Source organism: Nicotiana tabacum, chromosome 4 (assembly GCF_000715075.1).
Source record: "Nicotiana tabacum cultivar K326 chromosome 4, ASM71507v2, whole genome shotgun sequence".
NCBI classification, from domain to species: Eukaryota; Viridiplantae; Streptophyta; class Magnoliopsida; order Solanales; family Solanaceae; genus Nicotiana; species Nicotiana tabacum.
The window spans coordinates 110,317,656-110,330,550 of NC_134083.1; the positions used below are offsets into that span (position 1 = coordinate 110,317,656).

Below are 12,895 nucleotides of genomic sequence, written 5' to 3' on the forward strand. Positions count from 1 at the left end.
CTCACCAGCGTATTGGTACCAAAAACTCCGGTGAACTTCGAACCACTCAATGGTCACAGAACACACTGGAAAATATTGTGCAGAAGAAGAAGAAGAAGAAGAAGATGATCAGAAAATTTAGCAAGTAAAGATCCTGGGATTCAAGGCATATTTATAGACCATTTGGCACTGTTTCTGAAAAGGTTTGCAACCTTTCAGAAACAACCATAGCTGTTGGAACAGGTGAGAATATTTCTGTTGAAATATTACGGAAAAAATAGAAAAACGGTTGCGGGTCATGGGTTATTCCAGATTGAATTTTTGTTAATTAATTTAATTAATTAATTAAATAATTAAAAGAAATTTTGTCCAAAAAGATTAATCAATCAATCTTTGACCAAATCCGAATCCGAATCCGAATCCGAATCCGAAGCCGAGCCGAGCGAGCGACGACGACGGCGTGAGGCTTACCTTCTTTTTAACTCTTTAAGAGCTAGAAGAAGAGCAATTGTATATATACTCATCAAAAGCCTTTTCTTCCTCTAATATAGGATAATGTCCCTTTGCTAGGAAGGGAAACTCAAATATTTAATTTTTTCTCCATTTCCCATTCACCCTCTTTAAACTACACCAAGCTTAAAATTAAGCTAAACCAAGCTTAAAAGCCCAACAATCCCCCACATGAATGGGGAATGGCTATAAAATAAAGGAATTCATGGACGCGTGTGTGTTTTACATGCAAGAATTAATTGCATCTGGATAAGTACGTTTCCCTTTGAACTTTCCGTAGTGAACTTATATCGGATATACTCGGTCAATCGGTAGATTTGATATCTTTGAACTGTCGAGATTTGTTGTATACCTAGACAACATAAGTCACACAACTAACCCTTAACCATCTATGGTTCTCACGGTTGTGTTCGCTTCAGCCATGAACACCGCCTGGTTTCATGAGTGCTTAGAGAATGGGCCTTTACTTTCATTCCCCTTGAAGCGGCTTACACTTCACACTCACATAGGTGATTTCTAAACGTGTAATCCTATAGATACACTATCTGGTCATATCCTGTTAGACTTAGCAAATCATTAAAAAGCTTTAAGCTTTATTGACTCAGCAAAAAGCCTTAATGCTTTACCTCGATTTCTGAACATTGTCTTCATCACGAGAATGAGTTGAGTTATTTTACAATGTTGAACCGGCATTCATAACTTTGTTTGATCTCTTTGAACCTAGATCTTGGGATCTCCTGTCTGCTAGGTAGAGTTACCGCCATGATGACTTGTCCTAGGCCTTAATCCCATTCCCTTTGTTGATCTTTCAACTGCTCTCTAGATAGGCCTTTTATAAGTGGATCCGCACGTTATCTCTTGACTTTACGTAGTCAATCATGATAACACCACTAGATAGTAATTGTCTAATGGTATTGTGTCTCCGTCGTATATGACGAGATTTTCCGTTATACATAACGCTCCCTACCCTGCCTATTGCCGCTTGACTATCACAATGTATACATATAGGTGCCAAAGGTTTGGGCCAAAATGGAATATCTTCCAAGACATTCCGGAGCCATTCAGCTTCTTCACCAACCTTATCTAAAGCTATGAATTCAGATTCCATTATAGAACGGGCGATGCACTTTTGTTTTGATGATTTCCAAGACACTGCTCCACCCCAATTGTGAAAACATATCCACTCGTGGATTTAACTTCAGATGATCCAGTGATCTAATTTGCATCACTATATCCCTCAATCACGGAGGGATATTTGTTATAATGCAAAGCATAACTTTGGGTATGTTTGAGATACCCCAAAACTCGTTTCATTGCCATCCAATGTATTTGATTGGGATTACTTGTAAATCGACTCAGTTTACTAATAGCCCATTCTATATCTGGTCGCATACAATTCATGATATACATCAAACTTTCCAACACTCTTGCATAATCCAATTGTGAGTCACTTTAACCTTTATTCTTTTGAAGTGCATAACTCACGTCAATTGGAGTCTTGGCAATTTTGAAATCCAAATACTTGAATTTGTCAAGTACCTTTTCAATTTAGTGAGACTGTAATAATGCTAGACCTAGTGTATCAATTGCTATTTCTCACCATCAATAACAGAAGAGTTCAATTAATAGCAGAAAACAAAATGGTAAACAATACTATAATTAATAATAACCAGTACGTTTAATAAATAAAAAATCAAAGTTTTTATTTTTGTTTTACAGAAAATGATGAAGTTTTTATGTTATTCAAATCGTTTCTGAATTTCAATACTCTGATGAAGTTTTTATATCTTCAAGTCAGAATAGTAAAATTCAGAAGGAGTAGAAAATCACACATGTTTTAATCTCCACAAACAGAATATAAAATACAATAAAATAATTTCCTTAAGATTGTTATTCACTATGTATTACTGTAATAAACAATAAAATCCATTAAACTTTCTGAAATAGAAACAGAAAGAGAAAGTTAGTAGAACCAGTTGTACGAAATAAATTCTGAAAAAATAATATTGGAATAAATCGAGCTCACTGAATGCACAGTGTGTACTTAAGAAAATTATTCCCCTTAAGTACCCGAGGTGTTGGAATATTATCCTCACAGGATAGAACGATTTAACTCACCGGCGTATTGGTACCAAAAACTCCGGTGAATTTCGAATCACTCAATGGTCGCAAAACACACTGAAAAATATTGTGCAGAAGAAGAAGAAGATAATTAGAAAATTTAGTAAGTAAAGATCCTAAGATTCAAGGCATATTTATAGACCATTTGGCACTGTTTCTGAAAAGGTTTGCAACCTTTCAGAAACAACCATAGCTGTTGAAACAGTTGGAAATATTTCTGTTGAAATATTGCGGGAAAAACGGTTGCGGGTCATGGGTTATTCCGGATTGAATTTTCGTTAATTAATTTAATTAATTAAATAATTGAAAGGAAGCCGAAGCCGAGCGACTACGACATCGCGATACTTTCCTTCTTCTTACCTCTTTAAGAGCTAGAAGAAGAGCAATTGTATATATACCCATCAAAAATATTTTTTTTTCCTCCAATATGGACAATGTACCTTTGACAAGGAGGGAAACTCAAATATTTCATTTTCTCTCCTTTCTCATTCACCCTCTTTAAGCTATACCAAGCTTAAAATTAAGCTAAACCAAGCTTAAAAGCCCAACAACCCCCTTCTGTTTGTCAGGATTTTGAAATGCTAATTCGAGGAGATTGGTTCTTCCCAATTCTTAGAGAACTTGTATATGTTGTGAATATCATTTGGTTTGGGTCCGCCATTTTCATTTTTAAAGAACCAGCAGAAATGCCTTGTTTATGTCATTAAGGTTTCATGCCTTGGAAGTCAACTCGAAATTACCTTCTCCAGGCTTTGTACGTTCATCCTCTCTCCCTACAGCTTTAATTTGGAACCGAACAAAAAAGAGACAGAAGTACTATCATAACTCCATCAGTTTAGAGGTGAAATAATTTGGCTTTAAGTGCATGAAAATATTTATTGCACTGCAGACTTATTTAGCCTTAAATGTATTGTAAGTGCAATTTTTGCACTTTAGAATTAATTGGTCTTAAGTGCATTGCACTTCAAACTAATTTTGTTTTTCAACTTCAGACCCGATAAGTATGAAGTTGATCCTACGATGGGTAGGCTTGCAAATATTTGTGCAAAGTGGGTATAACTTCAATTGTGACATCAAAACTGAGTATAGATACAAATGCCACTCGGAAAGCTCATAGCCATATGGACCGGGTTGTAAGACAATGCAACAAAGGAATAGATCAACCCTCTAGCAAGAGCCCTGTTGATAGCAGGGTTCTTTTTGCCTGCTTCTTGTTTTGCTTTCCTTGCATAATATAAACCTTTTCTTACCAGAACACTCCATTTTGTTTTTCTAGATAATGTCAAGGTAGACATTGATTGTCAAAATCCTTGCCTACAGAAGAGTCTGAACACAAGAACAGTGACGGATTCAACCATGGGCTGACAGATCGAGAGAACCTACTATTTTGAGGTCGGACTCTATATAATGTATGAAATAAGTATCAATTGAGTTGGATATATACTTTAAAAATAACTCTATCAACTCAGAACCCACAACATTTAAATTCTACATTCTCCAGTGAGTCTGAAAACCAAGTTATACTATGAGATTTGACTGCATTTGACAAAGTTAGCCTCCAGAAGTTAGAGATGTTCCTTCTCATGTCATATGCTTTGATGTCATCCAGAGAAATGCTCGTACTGACTTTAATATGGTAAACTAGCAGCGGGGTTACACTGGAGTAGTTAATATTAAATGGCTTCTCTGTTCTGAATTCACTTCAGATTACGAAGTCATATTGGTTCCCCAATTCTTAGAAAGTGATGGCAAGTAATACATATTTTTACGATATTGTTCCTACTGATGCAAACAGCAAGTTGATTCTCGAGCTCTTTTGCGACACTGATTATTTTTGGCATGTCTTCTGGGACAAGTATATGATGCATTTCAACAAGAAAACAATTAATTTGACTCTTGCACTTCTAGAAATATGCAATGTTGTCAACTACATACAACATTCTAAATGGTAACACTGCATAACCATAGATTCAAGAAGAAATCTTTCTAGAGCCTATGAATCAGTTGTACACACATTACTCAAATTGCAGGATCTTTCTTGCAATATCGAGCATATCTGGTCTATTTTCTCCCTTAGCCTGGACACATCTTAAAGCGATATTAATGAAAGCTTGTAGCTGTCGATGATTTACACTCGATTCCTTCAAGATTTTAGGGTCCACGATCTGCTTGAATTGATCGTCCTTCTGAATATGGTCATTTACATAATTCACAATGTGTTCTGGATCACCTTCATTGGCCCTGCATATAGGACCCTGTCCATTTAAGAGCACCAGTAGAAGCACACCAAAACTATAGACATCGGTCTTTTGAGTGACAAACCTTGAAGATTGGTACTCTGGATCGAAATAGCCAGGAATCCAAATCAAGTCATCTTCCACTTGCAACTCTCCAGGAGGAAGAGAAATAACAAATGAGAAATCAAACAGTTTGGGAACGCAATGATGGTCCAAGATAATGTTATGGGGATTCAAGATCCTGTAGATAATGGGAGTTGGAAATGCAGTGTGTAGATAAAGAATTGCACTGGCAATGCTTTTGGCAATCTTCAATCTACTTTTCCAACTTAACAATTTATCGCAATTGGGGTCAAGGAAATTAGCGAGAATCTCAAATCTGGCATCCTCATACACTAGTGCTGGATAAGTGAATTCCAAACAGCAACCTATAATCTTTATAACATTCCTATTTCCGCTCATTAGTGATGTGACTGCAATGTCACGTACAGCTCCAGCAAGAATGTCAAAGTCGGAATGTGAGGCAGGGTTACCTGCAAAGGCGGATCCGAAATTTTAATTCAATACAACTGTACCTACTACCACTACTTTGTGAACCATATATATATGTAAGCTAAAAACAAGCATAGATAAAATTATGAATTAATTTCAGAACCCACTCTCTTACAACACGTGGTTGGTTACCTGGAAAATTTATGAACATTTTGACCAAGATAGAGCGCCCTTGCAGAGTTCCTCTACAGATGTAACCGTAGGTGCTAGCATGGACACGTCCAGCGAAGTTGTTTGTTGCCTTAACAAGTTCTTGAGCACTGTAACTACGGATGGGAATGTCATATGTTCCACCAGAAAAAGAAATAAGCTCTTCCAACAGCGCACTTCCATTTTGTAGGAACAGATTTTCTACATCTTCTTCTTCCTTCCTAAATTTCTTCAAGAGTGACAACATCTTCCTTATGCAATCCATGGCTGGGTAGACTAGAGGCAAAGACAAGGACAGAGACAAAGAAAATTTGATCCAATCTATACATACGCGTTTCTAGATTCTAAAAATTTGGCAGACAACTTTGACCATTAAAATACATGGAATAGATAAGGTGAGAAGGCGTATGTAACTTGCTCATAGAGTAGCTGTTGCTGCTTATTCTCAATCACATTAATTCGCTACTTTCTCTATACCAATTTATGAGACACTTTTTGCTTCCCGAATTTAAATTTAAATTTTAAAATATTGAGTTAATCTAATCTAATTTAATTTCAAAAATTAGTCAAATTGATTTTTGATATGCAAAATGTGTCATGTAAATTGTGATAAAAAGAGTAACAAATTAAGATGAGAATTTATATTTAAATAATAAAATATATGTAACCGACACGTGTATTTTTATTGATTTGATGTATATGTAAGTTTTTCAGATGTATACTGCCTATTGTTCAATTATTTTCTAGGGAATGCGATTTTAATCCTTGAGTTATAGTGTAATTCCAGTTTTGATCCTTGTATTATCTCACTCGGCATTTTAAAAAATCTTTTAAATCATATATATGATTTTATTCCTTTAGACTAAGAGATATTAAAAATAATGGAACTAATATTTTTATAAAACATATTAAAGAAAACTAAGAAAGCCTCCTTCACCGGCGAGGTCACTGCAGCCGACGAAATGACTCGTCTTAAGAGCTGTTACCAATGTTGAAAAGAGAGAGATTTTGATGAGTCTTGAGAGCTCATCCAATGGATCTGGACGAATTGAAAGATAGCTTTGAACCTCAATACGTCAAATAAGTTATAGAGGAAGCCAAGAATGACGTGGAAAGAATATAAAGAACACTCGGTACCAAACACAATGGCACCGTAGCTATTAGTCTCCTAACTGACTATAACGAAACTACACCAAATCCGATACAAAGAATCAATTATAGGTATTGTTTACCCTCAAAATTGATAACAATTTAATTTATAAGTAATTTTAATTATACGCGAATTAACTTGATACAAAGCGATAAATTAAGTTGTTACTAAATAAATAAAGATCAAACAAATTCAAACCACACGAGTTGGATAGTTTCAACTTTGATGGAATAATCGCTCTCAAGCCTGGCTTATGAGTGCGTGTTACAATGTGTCAAAATAAATTATTAAGCCCCTTTATATCGTAGGGGGATCCTATTTTAGGTACAACTCTATAAAAGGTAAAAGTATCTTCTGATTCACTGATTGTCGGCTTCTTATCGATACGCGCCGAGACCCCCGCCGTAATATTTGGCCAGTTCCGGATATTTCAGCCTTCTGTTGGCTATGTTGGATTGTCTGACAATGTTCTTTGAAGTCGCGCGAGGCTAGAACCAATTTCGGGATCATGGCCTCGATATTCTTGAAGGTAGGCGTCATGCCCCCGAGTTCTAGTCTGGTGGGACTTTGGCTCGATTTCGGTCCCTTATTGCCATGTCTCGAGCTTGGCTTATCTTATCAGAGGCTAGGATGCACCACGAGCTCGATTTCACCCGTATACAAATAGTCCCCTCGTTTTTCGGAGAGTAGACGATGAGAAACGACATGAGCTTCCGATTCTTACTTCGATACACTGTGACAGAAACGACAAAACAACCGAAACGTCTCGTTAGTCAAGTCTTAATGGCATTAAATGCATGTCAGTCGCCGGTCGGCCATTCCTGGATGCGATCTGCCGCTGAAATACTATAAATACCTCTTTCTTTGTTCATTTTAACTTTACATCCAAACCTTCTACCCTCGTACCTTTAAGATTTCGATACTTTCTAGCATTTTTACTCCGGTTATTCGAGATCCTTTGCAAGAACTCTTGTTCATCTTCATCTCAAGCCAACAAGTACAATCCTCTAACTTCCTTTCTTTCTCCATTTTCCTCTATTTTTTTAAAGAAATGGCAAAGACTTCCAAAACCGTTCCCCTGAAAGAAACCCCTTCTACTTTGCGGCCGGCTACTAAGGCCGAGGAGACTGTTTCGCGCACTGTTGTCGATGAACCGGTACCTAAACCCCCTTTGAAAATGTTCATCCCCGGGGGATTCTCGGTCAACGTTGACTTCAAGGTTGAAAAACCTTCCTCCGTACAAGGCCGGTGTGAGGAGGTCTCGAGATACATATGCTCGATCACTGAAGAAGTCCTCCCTACGGTCCGAAAAGACTGCAACTGGGCCGATAAGGACATAGTGATCCCCGACCCCGACGAAGCCATTACCACCCATGTCGAGGGATACCTGAGTGTTTACACTTATCCCTTTATATTAGGCCCGGTGGATCCGATCATTTTGGATTTCTGCAGAAGGTACAACGTGTGCCTAGGCCAGATTCACCCATCGCTCTGGAGGATTGTGATCCTCCTCCGGTTCTTTGTGAACAAAATCGATGGGTGCTCGTTCACCATCGACCATCTTCTACGCTTATATAGTCCCCGAATCTTCTAGGGGGGACTGATAAAGCTCGTGCGGCGGGCCAGTAAAGCCCCGTTCTCAAGTAGTGATGAGGACTGAGATCGGGACTGGCAAGGTCGTTTTGTCCGAGTGAGGACTTCGGACTTAATCCCATCCTAGTGCAGGCCATTCCCCGAGAAATGGAATACCTCATGTAAGTATGACTTACTTTCGAATGTCAATTTTACACTTCTCTTTTTCTTACCGATGCTTTGTGGTGGTGTAGCCGTTGCTCGGGTCCCGACCGTTGTCCCTCGACTCAAGGAGTGGGTCGAAAGTATTGTATCATAGATGCCATATTCCGAGCGCTCATGGCGCAAGCTCTCAAAGGGCCGTTGGGAGGCCCGTTTCTATGGTGAGACTTCTTTCCCGAGTAGGTAGTATTAGGATTCCTCTTTTAATATTGAGCCCTTACTCTCTTTACTTCTTTTTGAAGGCTTATCTAAGGATGTCGAGCTGAGGCCTCTAACCGGTGGTGAGGACTTACCTACCGAGTCCCCTGCTCCGAGACAGGCCGAAGAGAAGAAAAGGAAAAGGGCTCCGAGTTTCCCGAGCTCGGAGAAAAAGAAAACAAGAAGAAGGCTGGTGCGCAAGTCAAAAGAAAGCACCAGTGCCCGAGCACCATCTTCGGATTCGCTCTATCAGCTGAGAGACGAATCCGAAAAAGAAGAAGAACCCTTTGTTCTGGTGGCCCGCGTGTCGTCGCAGCTTGAAGGGCAGAGGGCCTTTGAACCAGAGAGAGGCAAGGCCGAACTGCCTCAAGCTAGGAGGTAGATGAAGAGGCCGGGGCTGAGGCTTCCCGGGATATGGGCAGTGACCCGAAGGAAGCACTCGGTGTGATAGACATCACCGAATCCCCCTCGTTTACTAAGTCCATGTATAACGAGGCCCAAATAGTGAAAGAACGCCCCAACGAGGGGGCCCATGGGGCGGATGACCCCTTTCGCGGCTGTTTTGATGGCGTGGATTCCTCCGCCATGGAGGACGTCACCAGATTGGGTAATTTAGAGGTGCCAAAGAAGAGTCCATCTTCGGGAGCAAGCGGGCCTTCCTTGAGCCCAAAACTGATCAACTGGTTCCCAGCTCCGAGTGTGGATCCTGACCGGAAGCGATCCATCATCATCTCCGTTTCGGAAGATGCCCGGGTCCTCTCCGCCCCCGTAGGGGTGGCCAGCTACCTTCGGTGCCTGGTGACCGAGGAAGACCAAGCCAAGATGAACGAGGTAGACGCGCCCTGCCTGTTCAATGAAGCACAATAGACGTTGAACCGGGTAACTTCAGATATCTCTCGATGACTTCAATTTCTTCTTTTGTACTCAGACTAATTCATAGATAATCCTAACATTTTCCTTTGTATTTGTAGGCCTCGATGCTTCACAAAGAAACTTTCCTTCGGTATCGGGACGAGCTGAACCAACTTGAAGCTGAAGTCCGGGGGCTCACCGAGAAGAGAGATACTTACAAACTCCTCAGCGAGCAGCGTGAAGGAGAGGCTAAGAGCCTTCGAGCTGAGTTGGAGGTGGCTCGAAAGGAACACGCAGACCTGGTTGATCAGGTAAAAATATTTGAAGTTAGTGATAATGAGCTAGACACGGTGACTAATGGTCGGAACCTGCAGGTCCAACAAAAGATCGATCGAATCGACCAACTCCGAGCTGAGATGGATGCAGTCAAGGTCGAGGCCGAAGAATGGAAAGGCAGGATGGACCACCTAGCCTCGAAAAAGGAGACTGTCTAGGCGCAGTTGACCTCGGCAGAGGTCCAGCTTCGGGCGACAAAGGAAAAGGCCGAGGCACGGGCCCAAAAAATTGAGGAGCTCCAGTCTCAACTAAGCTCGGTCGTCTCTGATCGAGAGACTCTTGCCAAGGAGCTCGAAGCGACCAAGTCGGTGGTTTAAGTGACCAAATCTGATGATGACAATATGGTGGCCCAGTATAAGGCCGATGCTGAGGTAGCTCAGGACCGGCTGAAAGGTATCATCGAGCACGCGAAGCGGTAGTCCCAAAGGGAGTCCCTCGTGGAAATTCATGCTCGGGGTTTCAATTTATCGGTTGAGATCGAAAGTGCTAAGGGGCTCGAAGCCGAGGCCAAGAAATTGGCGTATCCCGTGGACGAAGAAGACTCTGAGGGTTCGAACAGATCCGAGGGCGGAGAGGATTTCGAAGAACCTAGTGACGAGACGGGCTCCGGTGAAGACCGGGCCGTTTACGTGCCTTGTATATTTTTCTTTGTTTTCATATTTTTGTACTTTTGTACTTTTTTGTAAAGGCCATTTGGCCTTTGTAAAGATCTTTTCATATATAATATATAAAGCCTTTTTTTTCCCTTCGACAGTTTTTAAGCTTGTTTTCTTTCGCTTTATTCTTTATGTTTGCAAAGATCGAAATGCCTTAGCATGTAATAATCAGGTAAAATTCGAAGGTTCGAAGAAGTCTCGCCTTCGATATTATTTTGTTTAAGAATCGTGGGGGCTCGGTATGACCGGGAGCTTTCCCCAAAATACTTAGAACTTTTTGGATTATAATTTGCTGAGGGTAGCCTTTCTAACCGATTTAGAAATTTTGAAGGCCTTGTTTTTTATTACGGGTCTCGGACATCTCCGAGCCATTTTAATACGACTGTATCCTTTCTAGTTCGGGTGTTGCCTAGTGGGCTTGTTACCCCGAGTCATCCGGGCTTAACTGAGATAACCGTTCCCAAATGGGAGTGGTCATAGCCTTTAAAGTTCGGGCATTTTCAAATAAGCTTTGTGCCCCCGGGTTTCATTGTCCCAGGCTATCCGAATTTGCCTCGGGCGGCAGTCCCCGAGTGAGGTGGCCCTTGGGCTCGATGTCCTTAGGGGATCAAATTTAAGAAAGAAAAAAATATTTTCAAGAGGAAAAATATTTATCCGCAAGGTAGAAACTTCCTTTCAATTTTCTACATAATATACAAAGTTACACATGTGTTCAGGATTTTGTGTCCGGGCCCGAGCAGTCCATGCGGGCATGGTTCATTCGATCGTTTGGACCTTTCAGTAAATCCTATCGATCGAGCCTAGACTATTCGAGCATAAAATTTCTTTCCTTGCCATAATCGTTATCTAGGTGATGCCCCCCAGTGTTCGAGGTCGATCATAGAGAGGCCTCGGATACTGTTGACAACCGATCTTCGATTCTAAGTTAGCATGATCCACTGTTGCCTCATTAAAAACCTTGCCGGAAAACCCATTTGAGACAAAATCGGTTCAAGGGAAAAAGAGTGCAACGCGTGCTTTCAGGTCTAAAAATTGTATCGTTCTTTGATGACTACCTGCAAGCATTAGTTCAAGATGTAGATAAATAAAAGAAGTAAGTGGGGTCGTACCTTAGCAGTAATACAATTTCAATTGAGTTACGTTCCAGTTGTTCGGTAGTCGTTCATCGTTCATTGCTCCGAGTTTGTACGGTCCTTTTCCGGTGATCTCGATAATTTGATACGGACCTTCCCAATTCGGCCCCAGCTTTCCTTCGTTCGGGTTCCGGGTGTTTAATGTGACCTTCCTCAACACTATGTCCCCGAAATTAAAGTGTTGAAGGTTAGCTCTCCAATTGTAGTGCCTCTCGATTCGTTGTTTTTGGGCGGCCATTCAGATAAGGGCTTTACGCCTTTAGTTTAGCAGTTCCAGGCTCGTATTCATGGTCTCGTTGTTTGATTCTTCAGTTTCATATCGGAACCTGAGACTCGGTTCTCCGACTTTGACCGGTATTAGAGCTTTGGCACTGTAAACTAACAAGAATGGGGTGGCCCTGGTACTGGACTTCGAGGTCGTACGGTATGCCCATAGGACTTCGGGCAAGATTTCTTTCCATTTTCCTTTGGCGTCGGTCAATCTCTTTCTGAGGTTCTGAAGTATGGTTTTGTTCGTGGATTCCGCTTTCCCGTTCCCACTAGGGTGATGGGGTGTTGACAGGATTCTTTTGATCTTATGATCTTCGAGAAACTTGCTTACTTTACTGCCGATAAACTGCTTCCCATTGTCACATACGATCTCGGCCGGCATTCTGAACCGACATATTATGTGGTCCCAAATGAAATCAATGACTTCCTTCTCCCTGAATTTCTCAAACGCCTGGGCTTCCACCCATTTAGAAAAATACTCAGTCATAAACAATATAAATTGTGCCTTACCGGATGCCCATGGGAGGGGGCCGACGATGTCCATTCCCCATTTCATGAACGGCCAGGGGGACAAAACCGAATGTAGTAGCTCGTTGGGCTGATGAATCATCGAAGCATGCCTTTGACATCCGTCGCATTTTCGTATGAACTCCTTCGTGTCCTTTTCCATGTCGATCCAATAGTATCCGACTCTGATTATTTTTCAAACCAATGATTCGACACCCGAATGATTTCCACAGGTGCCTTCGTGGATTTCCCTTAGAACATACTTGGTGTCTTTGGGTCCTAGACATATTGCAAGTGGGCCATCGAACGTTCTCCGGAACAGTGTACCGTCTTCGGACAGACTGAACCGGGCCGCCTTTGTACGCAGAGTTCTCGATTCCTTAGGGTCTGAAGATAGTTTTCCGGTCTTCAGATACTCTATGTATTTTTTTCTCCAGTCCCAAGTTAGGC

At 41.1% G+C, this 12,895-nt stretch overlaps 1 protein-coding gene across 2 annotated transcripts; it reads right to left on the bottom strand.

The window, feature by feature from the left end:
• Window positions 1-4,441: 4,441 nt before the first annotated feature.
• LOC107771632 (non-functional pseudokinase ZED1) lies at window positions 4,442-6,001 on the bottom strand. 2 transcript variants are annotated; one of them, XM_016591058.2, is made up of 3 exons: window positions 5,532-5,997; window positions 4,933-5,380; window positions 4,442-4,851 (listed from the first exon to the last, which is right to left on the bottom strand). In XM_016591058.2, the coding sequence occupies exons 1-3, from the start codon at window positions 5,812-5,814 to the stop codon at window positions 4,626-4,628; spliced, it is 957 nt and encodes a 318-aa protein (XP_016446544.1). In that variant the 5' UTR covers window positions 5,815-5,997; the 3' UTR covers window positions 4,442-4,625. The 2 variants fall into 2 exon arrangements, with proteins under 2 accessions (XP_016446544.1, XP_016446543.1); XM_016591057.2 differs by having other exon boundaries at window positions 4,442-5,380; window positions 5,532-6,001.
• Between the last annotated feature and the right edge of the window lie 6,894 nt (window positions 6,002-12,895).